At 46.0% G+C, this 18,102-nt stretch overlaps 1 protein-coding gene across 8 annotated transcripts in view; it reads right to left on the minus strand.

Annotated features, from left to right (window-relative positions):
* LOC124215080 (Ig-like and fibronectin type-III domain-containing protein 2) overlaps window positions 1-18,102 on the minus strand; it is a 172,130-nt gene that overhangs the window by 29,790 nt on the left and 124,238 nt on the right. For all 8 annotated transcript variants that reach the window (XM_069137214.1, XM_046618021.2, XM_046618042.2 and 5 more), the window contains one exon: window positions 9,763-9,893. In XM_069137214.1, the coding sequence (XP_068993315.1) occupies window positions 9,763-9,841 (79 nt within the window). In that variant the 5' untranslated portion in view covers window positions 9,842-9,893. The remainder of the gene's footprint in view (window positions 1-9,762; window positions 9,894-18,102) is intronic.

Consider the following 18,102-nt stretch of genomic DNA (forward strand, 5'->3'; position numbering starts at 1 on the left):
GAACACACGCGTCTATCTTCAAAACCGAACGGGAATAATAGCGGAACCGTTTGCCCCGCGCCACTGTGAACGTAAGGGGAAGTTTTTCTTCTTTTTTTTTTTTTTCTTCGTTGAAGAGTATCCGGTCCTTATACCGGCATACCGCTCTCGAATGCGAGAGTCGGGTTTTCGGTGACTCGGCCGCGAGTTGTCTCTTTTATTTGATCCAGCCCGCTGGGACGTCCCTCGACAATGCGGATAACTCGTCGACGCGGGTTGGCTCTTCTTACCTCTCGGCTAAAACGGCGAGCTCCTCTTCGAATCCATTCCCTCTGATTTGGCTGGTTTCACAGAGGGTTGCAGTGCACTCCGCCCTCGAATCCCGCGGCACGTTCCTCACGGCGAAGCCGACGTTTCGGCGTGATCCTTGTTGATGACTCCGCCATAATCCTCGCGGCTGCTACTGTCCTGGCAATAGTCCAGGCCGCGACCCGGTCTTCCAATCACTCGGCTTCGGACAGGGCAGCTTGCGCTGGAAGGAAGGACCCTCTCCTTCTTCCTTCGCTCTTGTTTCTTTGTCATCGTCCTCCACCTTGTCGCCGTTCCTCAAGTTCGATTCCCATCGTCCCCGACCCTCGTCGCCACCCTTCGCTTCGGCCTATCTTCTCCTCAGCCGCGCCCAATCCACTCCGTTTCTTTCCCTTTATACCGATCCCGCCACGTCGCGCTGCACCTCGCATCGGCTTGATCTTCGACCCTAATCCCTCGGTTCTCGAGGCTGTCTCGATCCAGGTTTCAATCGATTTGATTTTCGATCCTTCCTCTTCATCCGAAGCAAATCCTCACATTTGACCCCGGATTTTCGTGGCTCGCTAAGCGATATCGTGACCCTGAGGCACCGGCGTATATGCATGCCCGTGAATAAATCTCCGTCTAATTAGCTTCGAGATTACACTGTTAGTTTTAATTCTGCCGAGCATCATGTTCTGCTGGTTTAAACCTTGGCGAGGTTCTTGATTTTTCATCCAATTGCGAGGAGCTCGATTATATGCTACGCCTATTGCGCCGAGTGTACAATATTCGAGGTAGATGATACACGGAGAGAAGAAAAAGAGTGCATTTAATTCAAAACCGGAGGAAAAGCAGGACACGTCACGGTTTTTGATAAAAAATACCCATTTCAAATATATTTTTTTACTGTATTTTTCTTCACTGTTCATCAAGTCAATTCTGCATTTTACGAAGTACATTTTATCAAAAAAACCTAACGTATTCCTCTTTTCCTGCAGTTTTAAGTAAAATCTGCTATTCTATTCTCTTCGTGTATGGTTCGACAAACGGATCGATAAATATTTACCAAGATTCGAGATGTTCGTGGAAATATTACAGGCAACTCCGGCACTGCTCAAACGTATAAGAAGGTGGGGGGAGGGGGGGGGGGGGGGTCATGAATGGCAGGCTTTTACCCAAGTGCTGCTTTCTTCACTCGACATACGCGTCTTCTTCCTGCGATTTCTTAGAATTAACCTTTCAAACATTCGATGGTCGATTTATCGAAAAATTTCCGTTTCCGTCCTCATTCGCGCATTTGACTCTCTACCGTATTTTTTTCTCATCTTCTTCTGTTCCTTTTTCTCTGCTTCAGCGTGAAAAGTACGGATCCGAATGAGTAGACTCCGGGCAATTTTAGGAAAGAGACGATGCTATAAAAGAGAAGAACGTAGCGGCAGAAGAAGAGTAAGAAAATAAATAAGAAGTAAGGGTTACACCTTCACACCGTGTTGGGAAAAAGTGTTTAATTGCAAATTTGCAACTTCAAGGCGGGTCCGCTTTCATTCTGAACTTGTACATTATATCTGTATACCTGTATATAAGTATAATAGATATCTCTCCTTGGTCTCTCCGGCGGGCGGCGGTAGAGAGTTTTGCCGTAATATGCTACGGAGATAATTTATATTCTACACGATTAAATTTACGAGAGAATTATGCAGTGCTGGGAATTTCAAGTTTGAGATGGTCCACCCTGAACTTTCTTGTCTTCTATTTCCGACGTTATTTCCTGGTTAATTCCAGACACGATAAGAACCCCGCCTACACTTTGCAGCGCGCTCACTGATTATTCAGCCGGTATTATTACATGCATATGAAAACACTCAAAGATCCCGAAATTTACGGTCACCACGGTAACAATCGGTCGCGTATTAAGGATTTCCAACATTTTTGGAAACTCGTATTTATCAGACATGCAGCGTTACATTTCACGATGATATAGTCATCAACCCACCAATATGCACCAATTTTCCCAAGTTTCAAGAAGAGGCAGACAAAGCAGCTTCGTAGAAGCAGACAACTTCTGTCAGCACGTTCCTTCTACAGGTACCTTATACACACAGCCTCCGGCGAATGGTCGCGGTGTAATATGAATACGCGCGTTCAGGTTTTATTCACAGAGGAAAATGGCTAGACGTCGCGGTGATATTATATCCTGGTGGCAAAAGAGCCCCGGGGAAACCGGAGGATCCAGATTCCAAGATAAGATCAAACGCGTGCGAGAACAAATGTGTATATATATATATATATATATATATATATACGAGCTGGGAAAACGTTGAAGGTAAAAAAATTAAATATCCACGGTGCAGAGTCCGGGGAGCGATCCTGGTTTTCACCCTTGGATTTATGTGCACCGGGGAATATTTACAGACTCAAGTATCTGCGCGGAAGCGGGTTGTCTAGTGTGGCTGCAGGTTAACGCTTATACCTGCAGCAATTTTCAAGTTTGAATGAGCAAGCTGGAGGGGAAAAAGAGTAGGAAACACCGGCCGAAGACTAGATAAGTTTTCAACCCTGACGGTGGGCTCACTGTGCGGTATATTTATAACCTAACGTCAAGACCGAGCTGGGTGGATGCGGTTGACTCGAGACTCGGGGAAAACTTCTGATTAAGATATCCTCACCGGTGCAGGTGGGATTAACGCGTTCCGTTCTAAGGCCGGATTAAGACCCGGTCGCCTCAGAAATCACCTAACATTTTGTCAGTTGGACAGTTTGACAGACTAACCAAGTAAATAGACTCGATGAACTGCAGAAATACTAAAGCAAGATTAACGACGTCTGTGACCCGCGTTGTTGTGACTCATTCTCGCACCCCGAAGGATCCTGCGTTTCGTCGTCGTCGTCGTCGTTGTCGTTGCCGTCGGGGGCGAGAGAGGCCAAATCTCTCCGACGGGTTTAGACGTTGACGAAGGAAAGGCGATGCCGTCGCTCCGACGACTTAATTTATCAAAAAAAATAAAAGAATGCAATCAGACGTTTGATGGCGCTCATCCGATTGGCACCTTTAATTGGAAGGGATTTACGCTGGCGGGGATTTTCTTTATATCGCACAGGTCGGCTGGCGAGGGATCGTGCTGGCGTGCTGGAAGGGGTTGCTCGGATAACTCTAGGTCTATACGTGTGTAAGGGGAGTCGTAAAAAGTGATTCTCTTTGTTACCCCGTCCGTATACTTCGTCCTATTCTCTTTATCGCTTCGTTCTGTTCGGTACCCACGCGAAATGGTAATGACAAAACGGTGGAGTAGAGGAGGAGGAAGAGAAGGTGGAGGAAAGGAAAGTGTTCTTCGAAAACCCACAACACTTGTGCATCGACCGCAACTCCGATGCAATGCAATCGATGCGAGTGCTTTCTTATTCGAACAGTGACGGGTACAAACAGGGGCTATTTCACGCTTGTTTGTCAGCAATAATTCTACTCATACCGCGCTTACCGCTTCATGAACCTAGAAGCGCGCTGCTTGCTATGTTTTCGTATCGGGTTGGCAACTTGTTACCTGAACGACTTCCCGTAGCTGCACGATAGTCGCCGCTGTCAGCTTCCGCGGCGGGATTTGGCGATCGAAGAACTTTGGAAATATATTAATCGAGTTTCACACCCACCCAGGTGATGTATGCTCTATTCTCAACTTACCAGTTGAATTAAAGGGCACACAACTGGTGCTCGATTTTGTCTCGAATGCATCGATGTGTCGTTTCAGATACTTATCAGCGTCGCCAACGGTCTTTACTCTGCGTGTACAGATTTTTATTAAAATAGTCCTGCGGATAGAGCAGATCCCTTTCTTCGTTCCCGCTATCTTGTTTGCACAAAATTTTCGCAGAGTGAACGACTGTATTTTCCGGTGACAGCCTCAATTGGTAGTCGATGACTGTGATATGCGAGTAAATGTGCTTGAAACAAGAGCGCCCCAATTTTCGAAGTTAGTGAGTTATTTAGAAATCCATTTTTAAGCTTGATAGCCAAGAAAAAAAAGGGCTGCCTTATCGAATTCAATGAAAATACGAATTCGATTACTCTGGCGATTCACCGTTCACACTTCGCTCGTAGCATCGGCGTCTATGATGCGAATAATAGTTGAAAACGCGCGCACGTGTAAGCGAAATACGTGATTACGAGAATGTGTATATAGTCGAGTTACCGCGTCTGATCCCTTAAACCTGCGAATTCACGAGAGCACAAGACGGTAAAAGAGAAAAAGAGGATGACATAAGAAAGAGAAAAAAAAGGCGTATGTTTTATGTTTGCGGTACGCAGGGAATATCAACGTTTTATGGCCAGTCTGCCAAAGCCTGCATGTGAGGTCAGGAGAAGTTAGGATATAGCTTATGGACGATCTCGTTTCACGGATCGTATGTTATTTTATCAGGTAAATTCACCTGTCCTCTTGTGTACGTAACAACGCGTTGTACACAGGTAAGACCGGATATCGTGAAATAAAACGAGTCCACGTACATACGTGAGCATAAACACATCTGCAGAGGGAAAAAGTGGAGATAGAGGTAGAAGAAAGAAACCCGTGTACGGAGATAAAAAAACAAGACACGCTCATACCTCGGGCGATTAAAATTTCCAGCACACATAACCACACTGTTGGAATGTTTTTATTTTTTTTTCAACATCCGCGTAATCACGGCCATCACCACCTTGCACTCGACGCAGTCACGGCACGTTGTTTAGCACGTGGTAGGGCATGCAGCGCGTATGCACAACAATATCGCGCGCCATGTATTATACAAGGTATAACGCGGCAAGAACAAAGGAACCAGAGAATAGTTTATGGCCGGGACATAGGCAACGTCGGGTTCGCGTGTATTCGAGTAGATACCTACACCTGTACGTAGGTACAAGAGTGGTAAACACTCTCAGGTGGTCCGAGGGCGTGTGCCGTTCCTCTCCTATCCCATCCTCTCCGTAGTCTAGAGGAAGAGGATGCCGAGGTTTCACCAGTGTGCACGGTGTTGCAAGGGAGATTTATGCGCGTAATCTCTTCAAGTCAACGTCCATTACGTGTCACCTGTTCGCTCTGCCCAAAGTACGTACCCTGGGAGGATACTGTTATGGGCACTGCGTCTGCATTCCCATCAGGTGTCGGGGGTGCGGAGTGGAGAATGGTCATTAATTACCGGGATGACGGCGGACCGAGTTTCAATGGTGGAAGGAAACACGACCGAGAGCAGTAAGATATAATATGTTGATGAATTTTTTCCAAAAAAAGAATAATTCTCTCTTCCCTACGGAGTGCAAAGTCAATATTATCACGAACTTTCGCTTCTCGTCTCATTACCGGACAAAGTACGGTGGAAAAGTTAAAATTGATGGTAAATTTTGATGTACAAATTAAATTAAAACTAGTTTCATCATACTTATCGATTAAAGAATCATGTACGCGAATATAAATTTTCCACAGTATGCAATTAAGCGAGGGAGATTGATTTTCTAATTAACGGTAATTACGATTTGCTCGTTCGTTTGCGATTGTTTCTTTTGCCTACCGCTGGGAAGGAGAAGAAGAAGAATAATAAAAAGAAGAAGAACCTTGGGCAACCCTTGCCGCATATCGTAGCCCTCTTTTTGCTCGGCAGCCCAGAGTAGCAGAGTATTAAATCCCTTCGATTTAAATTAAATTTCAGAACCTTTGCCCCTTGGGGAGCCGGCGCCAAATTGTTGCCCGGACGAGATGTATCAAAAGTACCTACTCGAGGCGGAACGCGCCGGCTAAAATTCTTCCCCGGGTCTTATTTGACGGTAAAACTGATCTATGGTAATGGTAATTCCCCTTAATTATTTCTAAGTCAGCGTCTTGGAATTTTTATAGGCTACTATTTACGGGAACCGACTGCCCGCCTTAAAAGCTTGCACTAACAACCTGGAAAACGGAACTTGCCTATTCCCCGTAGTATGGTTGAATCGAACGAGCTTCAAATAAACGCTCCTGATTTATGAACTGTTTGACGTTACGCGGGGCGGGGTAAAAAAGTTTTGCATCAAATTCCACTCAATCATCTTGATATTAGTCGAATAGTTGAACAGGGAACTGGAAAACTTCTGGCTTCCTCTTTCACCGCACTCGCACTCGACGGACGTTGATTACTTCCAACACAATGCTACTCTGTTCGGCCCGAGCGGATAAAGCGCGATGCTAGCCATTTAGCGATATTAGGTATACGTATACCGGCGTACATCATAAATATAATTTCGAAGCCCGAAGGCGTTTATCCAACGAATGGCAGTGAGGCGGTATTTACTTTATTCGGTCGCTCAAGATTTAATTATCTCGCGAGATATTCGGTTCTTTGATCCTCTGTTTACCTCCAGAATTCCCGAGAGAGACTTGGAACTCAAGCTTCGGGTGAAACGTAGTGAAAATAAAATGTAGCAACAAAGGCATAAAGCGAGGAAAGCGCCTTTAATGCCGAAGCTTTATGAGGCATCCGAAACTCCCTCCCACTCGGGACTCAAGCCTGTGCAAAAGGTGGTAACTGCCGGTATACAACGCGTACTTCGTATGGACGGTAACCACATTCATCCACGAAATATTACCTAAGTACCAACGCGATATACGTCAGCGGTGAGCGGAAGGCCGCGAGGTTGTCTGGATGGGTTTGTGGGTGTGTACGTGCATGCATCCACGTATACGGTACGTAATAAAGGTGCCAGTCGAGCGAACCTCTGCAAAGTTATATCCGGCTTTACCTCGCCTTTCATGGTCAGTTAAACTAGGATCACAGAGAAGTTTTAGGTCCCACATACGGCGGCGGAAGCGGCGTCCAATCTGTTTGAAATTGGATTCCGAAGGCCGGATTGATAATTTGTCCCGAGTGTCACGTCGGCGAGGATCCTTTTCCGGCAGTTGAACGCCATTTGACACCGATATCTTGCCCGTCGCCTCTTCCTCTCCTCTCCTGAGGATGTAATTGCGTCTCGGCCGCCTCGGCTGTAGGTGTGTGCCTACCGTTTTAAAATGGCCCGGTAATTAAATTCCAAGGCTCTATCATCTTAGCGTCGAGCGCTTAACGTTCGGTTGTTCAATGTTTGTCGCAATTAGGAGAGCCTCGGAGCGAATGGAAGGTTAACGAAAACGGGCGGCGAAGCATGCACGAGGAGAAAAAGTTGCAGTTGAACGCTGCAAGACAAAGACGAAGAAGAAGAAGAAAGAAGAACGCACGGAAGAAAAACTAAAAGTATAGCGAACCAAGTTAACCGGAAATGTAGTTCGCTGCTCGTAACGAATAGCTGAAATAAGACCATAACTTTGGCAATCTTTACTACCCGGACGAGGAAAAGCTGCACACGGAGGAAGCGGATGAGAACCAATGAGAGCGACGTTTCTTATCGTCTTTGTTTCAGTTCACGAGCTTCACCGACAGTACAATCAAGTTCTATACTTATGTGCGGAAAACTGTTAACGCAGCATCCTGCAATTCCGATATCGTGTTTTATACCTACATTTGTGGCGCAATGTATCCACGTGTACGTACCAACGATTAGAATCAAGTCTCAAGGTTTGTTGTATTAGAAGTCGAAAAAAGAAATGGTCTAAAGGGGCTTCCGCCTCGTATAACTTTTTCAGAATACATTTGCTGTTTTAAAATGTATAATCGAGCCAGATTAATGACATTTTGTATCCAAGCAGAGTGGGCCGATATTTTTTTCACCCACCTGTAGACCTGTTAACGGATGATTTTCAGCCAGAATTTGGCACGTTCTCGCACGAACGGCGAGATGGCGCGAAAACTTTTGACAAATTGTGGAAAAGTGACGATGGAGGTGGTCGAAGAGGCGTCAGTTCAGGAAACCCTGTTTGTTTCATAGGTTTTATCCTTCGGACGATAAAACGGCAGGCAGCAGAGATACGTATCTTAGTTGAATTTTCGCTTATCTCGGTTCCTGTTTAGTCGCGGTTAACAAGCTTCGCCGTACCGGGGTTGGTTTTTTAAATCAGACTTATCTCGGCCATGAAAGAAAGTGTAGGCGGAGTTCTCGAGGGGCGACATCAATGTACAACAAGATCGAGCAGTGATAATACTTGGAGGAGGAAGGAGGAGGAGAAGGCCGAAACTTTGTTGGGAAATTTTCAGGATGGGAGGGAGGGAGGTAGACGCCGGGCGAGTAAAGCGGGCGGAATGCCTGGAAAATTAACGTTTGCTTTGGTAACTGCATTATTACGACTTTGTTAAATGGAGAATTCTGCTAAAGAAATAGCGGTAATTCGGACACCTGGGGAACGGAGAGAAGGGCGCCGGAAGCCCTCGGGCCTTCTTTTTCCGGCGAGGCCTTTGTTGCCAGAATAAGCAACGTCCGAGGCTCTCAATTCTTTTTCCGACGTTTATACTTTCTTTCTTTTCCACGTCATCCGGCGCTCCGTTCTCTTTGTCTTTCCCCCATCCCCCCACAATTTTTCTCTCTTCACCTTTAACACCAGCTCGTTTCACTCTTCGCTTTTCGCCCTCTATTTTCCACCAGCCACTTTCAACTCACCATTTTTATCTCTGCAACTTTTGCTGCTTCCTGGCTACTCCGTACGAGTTTCAGCCATGATTCTCCTTCTTGTTCGTCGATTCCCGTTCATTTCTTCTTTTATATTCGGTTTTTCAATTTTTATCAATTTAGACCGTCGATATTATCCTCGAACTCGGGGATGTGCAGCTTCTATACAGCTCTCCATATCCATTTCATTTTCTTGTGATATTAAATTACAGTAATAGATTCTTCGCACCCCACTTTCAGTCAGCTAAGACACTTTTACATAAATTCAACCATGACACCAATTTGACATTTCATTTTTCCGAGGATTGCAAATTACGCGAGTTTCTCCAACATTTCTACAGAACACAGAGCGAAGAACGAACTTTCTGGATCAATTGTCTCAAACTCAAACTAAAACCGAAACCAATACGTGCCACATCGCGTAAGGAAAATTAATACGGCGCTCTGAAGTTGAAAATAAAAAATCTTGAAAACTTTTCACATTGACGCACGGAATGCAGTGTCATTTCACACCGCCGTGGGCTACTACAAGAAATCTTACTCACTGACAGGAAAGCAGAATGGTTCGAGGAACGGCGACGTAGTCCCACAACTACCCCAGCTCAGGGTTGTACACACATTTGCCATTAATACCGAGGACATCACAATGCCCCGAAGGGTCGGAGGGATCTGGTCTATCCAGGCATTAGGCCCTCCGGGATTTGACCCACAGGTTTGGAGAATCACCAGTCACGGGCCGCCAACCACTAACTGGTTAGCAGTGGCCGGTAACAAGTATCCAGTAACCAATACCCGGTAAGCAATGAACGGTTAGTTACCTCTGTCAAGAGGCAGCGATAAGCTAATCCAGCCGTGACCTCGTTCCGAGCATTTAAACCAGCGATCCCTCATCGTCGGTAATTACATCGACGAATGTGAGACGATGTGCGAGGAGGAGAAATGAGCGCTAATGTACGTACCGGTGGAGGCGAGTGTCGACGCAACGGTGACCAGAACGATCAGGAGGACGTTGATAGGATTGGTGTTCCCCTGCAACATGGTTATTGTCCGGTCTGCTCTCTCTCGTGTTCGAATCGAACTTTGCGGTCACCTGTAATCACCAAAACAGAAGACTTTCATCGTTACTGCAATCGTTATTGTTATCATTTGGTAGCTCGACCCTCTTTTGCAAATGGGATTACACACCACCTCCGCTGTTTACCGAGCAAAAAGCACTATAGTGGAGTGTACGCGGAATCAAACGATTTCATTGGCTGGGCGCACCCGGCCATCGAAAGAGAAGAGAAAAGATAAACAAAATCCAATTCCTCTGTTTGGTCAAACCATTATTTCGTGATTTCTTATTCGCGAGGGCCGATAGCAAATAACAAATAAATGCTCTTGTGTACATTCACTCGCAAACTGCTGCCTCTGCGCAGGTTTGCATTCGTAAAAAAAAAAAAAAATAGGATTCTTCTCGTTTACCACCCCAATTGATCACGGACATTGGTCGACCGCAATAAAACACCCCCCCATTGGTACGGGAATTGGTGACTCTCCATTAAATTTTTGCCGATTCCATTTACGATATTTCTGTTACTCGGATAATCCAAATTAATGCTCTTGGGTTTGGTATTACTTTTGTCGAACGGTATTATCTCGTTTAATCGACTACATGGCTTCGGGGTGATTGGAAAATTGGAACCCGAACGTAGCACTCTTGGCGATTTGCTATATCGCCGTCTCGCAACTTTAACTTTCAAGTGAAGTTTAAAGAAATAACCTGATAGGTACGCCCGATAAATTACAAGCTTTTACACATCTACATCCGCACAGAGCTGCGGAGGTAGGAAAATGAAGAGGGAAGTTGAGAAATTTCCTTGACCCAAGTCTGAAAGATGTAGGTGGAAAACTTTCTCATCAACGGAAGTTGGTGTATACCTGTATCTTTGCTCCGTGTATCTTTAATACAATCCCCAATAAATATGTATAATATCGATGAAGATATGTATCAAATTCTTGCTCACATCGTAACGCGGCGCGATATCTTACACTCGTAATACACCCACGTATTACAATTTGTCCAAAATTCGACGGGATAAAAAATCAAGATATTACGGCGTCTCGGAGAAAGAAGGAGGTCGTACCGGCGCTACTGTAGGCAACCGCCTGCAGGGGGCGAGCTGGTTCTTGCTAACATTCGCGTGTCCCTGGGTTATTTAGAATTGATGAAGTGGTTTTACTTTGCGGCAGACTCATTACCTAGGCCGGCCAAGTAGAGCCTCGACGCCGTCTCCGCCCTCTTCGCCGTTTCTCCTTGTCGAGGCGGAGTGGAGCAGAACTCCGTTGGGACGAGGGGGGCTGCTAGAGTAGCTCTTTCGTGGCTTGGGTGGTGTGTGAGCTCCTCCATGGCTCGTGACCTTCCTCTAATTAAAAATACTCGGCAAGGAGAGGTGGTGCTCGCACGCGACTCTACTTTGCGAGAAAGACGCCAAGCCGGGTAATTGACGCTTGCAATATATATTTATCGCGAAAATAGAGCGAATACACGCTGGTGGGTACAAACCGAGGCTCCGAGGCTCGTTTCACCATCTCGTCGTCGCTCAATGTTCGTCCCCTTAATTCGAACCGTCGTCTTTCGAGAGGGTGAACCTTAGAGCCCATTCACTCGAAAGGATATCAACCGGTCGAATTATACGATCAATTGACGAAAACACGGCAGCGTTTCTGTATTAGCCGATAAATTCAATCAGCGTTTAAGTTACAAGTAGTGTATAAGGTATGTTCATTGATCATTGATCAACGATTCATTCAACGCGCCTCTTACTGTCGCTTTAACGAATCCTCTCGCTTCAGACGCCTCAAACAAATTAAGCCGACGAATATTGATCCGCTTCCATCGACAAACATCGGACGTTCTCCTCAATCGTGACTGTAAGGTATATATTTTACCTTCTCGCTTCATAGGGATTCTTCGTTTGATTCTGTTTCGAACAGTATGAGGCAAACGAGATGCGGAGTAGGTACTGCTCGGCGAAATTGACTCAAAGCCTGGAGGAAAGAAAAACAGAGTTCAGAGGATCGAGCTGCTTGATACATCACACATGTACCGTCTTTAGAACAGTGTAACTTTTGTCTGATACATGTTTCGCCGGCTCGTGCGTTTTCAATGATTCAGAAGATATTACGATGTACGTTCGTTCCTTCGGACCTCTTATTATTATACTTATATATACACGGCTACCGAGAGTTCGGAGACTATAAGCAGAAGCTTCTTTCCCAGGCTTAGTTGTCTCAAACTCGAGGACATGGTGAAGTATCGGGAAGTTTAGCGGGGTTGGCAACAAGAGTTGAGTAAGTAACGGTACGGAGATTAGACTCGAAATTACAATTTGTTAACTTAAATTTGCCGATTCGGAAATAAACCAAGGAGAAATGAAAAGAAGTATCAGCTGTAGGCAACTCCTTCTTTTCCACTGGCGGTGGAAAGAAAGTGCCAACCCAACTGAAGGTCTAATTTAATACCATACCCGCGTACCGAACGGCCACAGCCGCCGAAGTCCCAGGACTTGCAGGACATTACGGATGCTCAGAATGTCCCCTGGACTCTTTTCCACAACGGTTATTGTCTTAGGGACGAGGGTTATAAAAATGAGAGAGTAAAAGTATCATCCAAAAGGGCATCAAATAGTCATTCCTGAGACCGTCAGCTCCCCGTTTTCCCGTAAAGCAAGCACTAACAAGGGCGTCACCGTCAGAAAATGACCCAACGTTACATCCTGGGATCGTCGTCGGAACTCGGCGAAACGAATGGCGAGTAACTGATCGATGAGGCGAGCGATTACAAAAATCTTCTGGGAATTTAATTTAACTTTTTTTTTTTTTCAACGTATCTTCAACGTCGCTTGGTCACAACGTGATTTCAAAATGATCGATTGTCTGAGAGAGGTGGCGTATATATTTTCATAATTCTTAACGGATCCCGCGGCTCCACCTTTTCCCGATCCATTCGAAGCCCTCTCGAATTCCTCCCACGAGCGATTCGACCTTTCGTTCTAACTTTTCTCCCTCTCTCTTCCCCTTCTTTCTCCTCAGATTCTTCGTCCCTCCGTAGTTTCCTCCTCTCGCTCGGTATTAAACTCTATTCAAGTAGTCTTCGTCTCAGCTTCATTGAGCTCTTGTCCTCTAAACCCTGTCGAATTTCCTCGATTCAGTCGGTATCCTCGCCTGCAGGTCGATTGACTTCTAATTGATCGACTTACGAAATTCTCTCAATTCACGTCTCTGCTTCGAGAATACGTACGAGGCGGAATCAAATTACTTGCCAGAGAATTCTTCTTTCTCACTACACGTGGTACAGCAGCTGCTGTCGGTGAACATATTTCGGTGGTAATTCTCATCGGGAACTTTCGACGCTTTTTTCCACCAACACGCGCGCGATTCATACATTGCAGCACAACGTAGACGCAGGCAGGTCTATCAGCGTATGCGTATAAAAATGGGCTACCAAGACAAATCACGGCACTCGCCCCTTGGCAGGAAAACTCGGCCAGCTATCGCCGCTCCGCGTCAAGAGTTGGCAGGCATACGAAGTTCGTTTCATAATTTATCGCAGTCACTACACGTAGGTATATCGATCACTTAGCGTACCTACCCAACGAAATTGCATTGCTGGAATACCTGCCGTTTCAGAGGATACGGAGCCGTTATTTTTCCTCCTGAAATTCAAATTCGTCCTACTGCGAAAATGCAGGAAAAAGATTACGGAAAAACTCGTCCACATTTCTTTTCCAGTCGAAGTTTAGCGTGAATAATGTCTGCAAAAAGCTCTGTCAAAGGAAATCGCAGTATCTGTTCTCGCAAACCGTTGTGTCCGTGTGTGTTTGTGCGTTTGTGTGTAAGGTTTGAGAAAAGGATGAAGGAACGACCGTGTCAAAGTTTTGTTGTTGTCCCCAGGCGTGCGTTGCGTACGTCGCCTTAAGTGCATCCCCATTCTTCTCCTCCCTCGCTCAACCAGGATATGCGAGTTTTTTAGCCGACTTGAACTACGCAGGAAATATGTGGGTAATAAACATACATATTCGGGCTTATGAGGCGTCGCGACGCGAGAACATTTTAGGAAAGTAGGGTAGCATCATCGCGGGGACTAACCCAAAGTGTTTCTCAGAGCTAAATGCGATCCATGCTGCACGGCTCGCTTGATGTCTGTCGTTTTAAAAGCCGCGCACCCGCAGATTTTGAGCTGCTGGTTCGGCACAAGACGTCCGACCGACGATAAGTACCTACTGGCGGGTGATAATTTGAAGGCGCGGCAAGTTTTCCGCCAAAGTTTAAAGCCTTGGGGACCCTGGGAGCCCTTCTCTTCTAATCGGATCGTTGACTAATTGTACCTCCACGGAAGAAGGGCGCAGGGCCCGAGTATTTTGCCTCACTGTTGCCCAATTTTCCCACTAAATGAACTATAAGGGTACCTATCTCACCTTGTCATCTTTGCGAAACGCGTCAAAAGCACTTACGAATTTTCGAAACTGAAGTTCAACCAAGAACACAGACGCGGGGACCCGAGCAGCCACTCATTTGCCTTCGGAATACCTTCGTCGTCCTTCCTCTGCACGACTGACGTATTACCTAATTTTGTAATAACTCATGCGAAAGGGTTTCGGAAAGGGTTTACGCTTCGCGTTCTGAATCGGGGACACAGGATAGGCTCAGTCCTTTTCTTATCTTCCGCTTCAATGAATCTGCCACCTTGTACCTGACCCACCCCGCTGATTATTTTCGAAATAATTTCCACGTCTAGTCGAGGATTATACAAATTCATCTCGTCCAAGGTTCATGGAACAGAAATTTTGTATTCAATGTTCTTTGAAGCACGAGTTTAATGAAAAGAAGAACAAAAAGAAAACAACGAAAAAACGATAAGCGAAGCAGAGTACAGAAACAGATTTTCTCATTCGAATGAACCTGACTGTTTTCTCTTTTCTTATTTGCGATTCAATTGAGCGTTATATTGCCATGAGAACTGGAATAAACGTGAATTTCATCCATAATTTGATGCGTGTTCAGCGTAAAAGTGATTTGCAAGGGCAAAGGCGGAAAGAGGGAATGAAATACAGTTTTTAATAAACACATCGAAGTTTCCCGTTATGGAAAATCGTGGCAGCCGCCACTGTTCGACTGCTGTAAATTCTATTCCACGGTCCTTGCTTTTTTTTCACCCCCGAAACATTGCCTTAGAATTAACATACAACAGTCGTACGATGTAGAAGTGGATTGAAACAATCACTTTGGAACAATAATAGAAATAAAGGTATAAATCGACTTAGGTCGTTGTTCCAGCCGCCCCTTCAATTAGCTTCCGTTCCTCGGTCTCTCGGTTTGTTTTCCCATTGTTTGCGTCGTTGTTTTTGGCTACCTCCACGCCTGTACCGCGCAGACATAACGGGGGAGTGACGGTGATGGATTGCAAATAAAAGCCTGGAGAGAGAGAGAGATAGGAAGAGGGAGAATGGTTTGCGCGAATCCTTTTTGTCGAACAGAAGAGCGCCGGTGGTCCTCGCTTGGCTCGCTAGTCTATCCGCAAGAGGGTAGCTAGGCGCAATCTATGAAATACCCCGGGGATTTTTCCTCCGACCCTAAAGCATGTTTGCACATTGACGAGACGCGTCTACGACCAGCCATCCGTAATATCGGGACGTTTATTCACAGGGCGAATACTAGAGCGGCGGAAAAGGGTACGAAAAACAAAAGTTCCCCAAAGACTTCGATGACGAGATTAAAGGACCGAGGGATGAGGCTGCTGGAGGATAAAGGTGAATGTAGGTTAGACGGCACACGGGTAGGGTCGGGTGGATTGGGCTGCAAATAGGTAGTTGATTTAGCAAACATTTGCCAAGTGCTCGAACAATCAACTTTTTCCACTCAAACTTACCAGTCAAGAAAGTAGACAGTGGAAACGGGAGTTTGAGACGCCCGTTTCAACGAGAAAGTAGAGAACTAGAAGGAGGAGGAGGAAAAGGAGGAGGAGGAGAAGGAGAGGGTTTATAAAGGAGAATGGGAATATTCATCTTAATCTCGAAGGCGGACTTAGTTTTAAAGTTTGTTGTCGCTTCGTCATTCTCGTTACTGTATACGTATAGGTACGCGCAGGACTAGAACGAGGCACGTTAAAATTTATAGAAATTCACGCCCAACTTTATATATGATATACGTATCTGTGGAATCTCCGTACGATTAAAGTTTGAACTGTCGGAAGCGAGGGGAAATTTTTCGACTCATAAACGAACGAAAAACTATGCCGGTACGAGGAATGATACGCGACGTTGATAATACTCTATTCGAACGGTGCACGTTCATATCAATGAACATAAAAATACATAAGTTGCTCGTAATTTCATAAAAATACTCGTCCCGAGAGAATTCCCATCGAGATTTCCCCATCAAATCACACGCTGTCAACTTCTATTGACGTCAACTTCCGGTAATCTTCGACTCGCACCGTACAAGAAGTTGCGCGAGAAGAAAAGAAAAACCAAACTCCCCGGGAGAGGCAAGTACTTAAAAAATATCCCGTTCCGAGACATCCGCATACTAAACTTCACCATGAAATCCCCGTGGTTGCCGCGTGAATTCCGAGGTGCAAAGACATGTCCCTTGAACGTCAGTGCCCCGAGTGCCTGTTTCGCAGTATACCGCGAGGACTCGAAGAGTTCCGCGGAAGTGAACATGCAAGTTCCCCGGGGTTCAAACTCGAGGGCGATCACCCGGTGTGCAGCTGGTGGATAGATACATTTGTCGGGTAATATCTGTAAGAAGACTACCGCGGGGTAGAGATACCGGGGACTTTCCGGGATGTTTGAGAGTTGATATCAAGATTATACCACTCCATAAACTCCGACCCAAACTCGAGGGGATGGTAAGGGGGGTAAGGGCGTTATCTCTAATTGCCTAAATTATAACTCGGCAGCCTGTCAACGCCCTATATATTCCTCTCTATATTCCCACTATTCGCGAATCATGAGATAAGAAGATCGCGGAACTCATTCGGTATTCAGCGCCGTTGTTTCGACCAGGAAAATGAAATCGTTGCTAAACGAAGAACTCGTGGTGCGTACCTACCTGCATGATACGGCAACCCTGGAGGTAGGCCTGGAAGGCACTCTTCGCTTAACGAGTGATATTCTCACCTCGGTGAGTTCAGCTTCTGCAGGGTTTATTACGATGTATAGTTTTAGTAGTAAAAAATAGGAGAATCACCGTGTCTGTTATCCGAGAGCAGATTACATCCCTTAAACTCGGACAATTTATATTCCTTTCAGAATCCCTCTCTAAATTACATCCCCCATGCATGCGGACTATCAGATCAAATCCCCTTTCCTTCGCTAACATCTCATGCCCTTATCTCGCACCCGGGATTTCTATTTTGCAAACACGCTTATCGCCGATATACCAACGAGTGAGTAGGTATACATATGTAACCTTCCCCGGATCCCGGAAATGATCAACTCCCTGGTATATTCGATAAAGTGAGGAAAAAACAACGGTTATTCAACCACCCAGCGACGAAAGAAGTCCCCGTTAATGACGGCCTGGGTTGTTTACAGCTCTCGCGTTATCGCATCGACGTCACGATAGCTCACGTTTGCCAAATATTTGACGATACCCGGGCGTCGTTGAACGAACGATGAACACGGGGGGAGGGGGGGGGAGAGGGGTTCGAGACAGACGGAAGCTGCACGGGGTGAAATCGGAATGATGGAGTCTAGGCGAAGAAGAAATCGCGAAGGGTGAGAAACGTTGATATAGATGTGTATACATATATACCTATATATATATATATATATATATTATAGCTGAAAGGGGAGAAAACTTCCAAGCGAAACTCGAAGCCAAATCCAATATCAAAACTCTTCGGGGAATGTTGACGTCGATCTGAGCTGAAAACCCTCGTCCAACTATCCCCGACTCTCCTGCGTAGTCTCTCCTCTCCCTAATCCTCGCCTCTGTGAGCGGGAATTTTCTTCCCGTCGACCGTCCGCCGTCTGACAACACCGTTTCAGGTACAATATCGGCCGCGCATCGAGCTTTTCGCAGCATGGGCGAGCAATAACAGACGAGCTTGCAGAGCTGCCACGGTCGACCTTTGGTGTTGGGTGTTGATAATAGCTCCGTGCGATCCCGCGGCGGTGATCCCCGGAGGAAAACGCGCCCCGAATACAGACCGGAGAATAAGATGAGGGGACCGAGTTAAACCCAGAGGCACGCCGCGACGTGTCAAAGTTCGGCTTTCGAAATCGATATACCTGCCATGGTCGGGCTTT

The sequence above is a fragment of the Neodiprion pinetum genome, chromosome 1, assembly GCF_021155775.2.
Source record: "Neodiprion pinetum isolate iyNeoPine1 chromosome 1, iyNeoPine1.2, whole genome shotgun sequence".
NCBI classification, from domain to species: domain Eukaryota; kingdom Metazoa; phylum Arthropoda; class Insecta; order Hymenoptera; family Diprionidae; genus Neodiprion; species Neodiprion pinetum.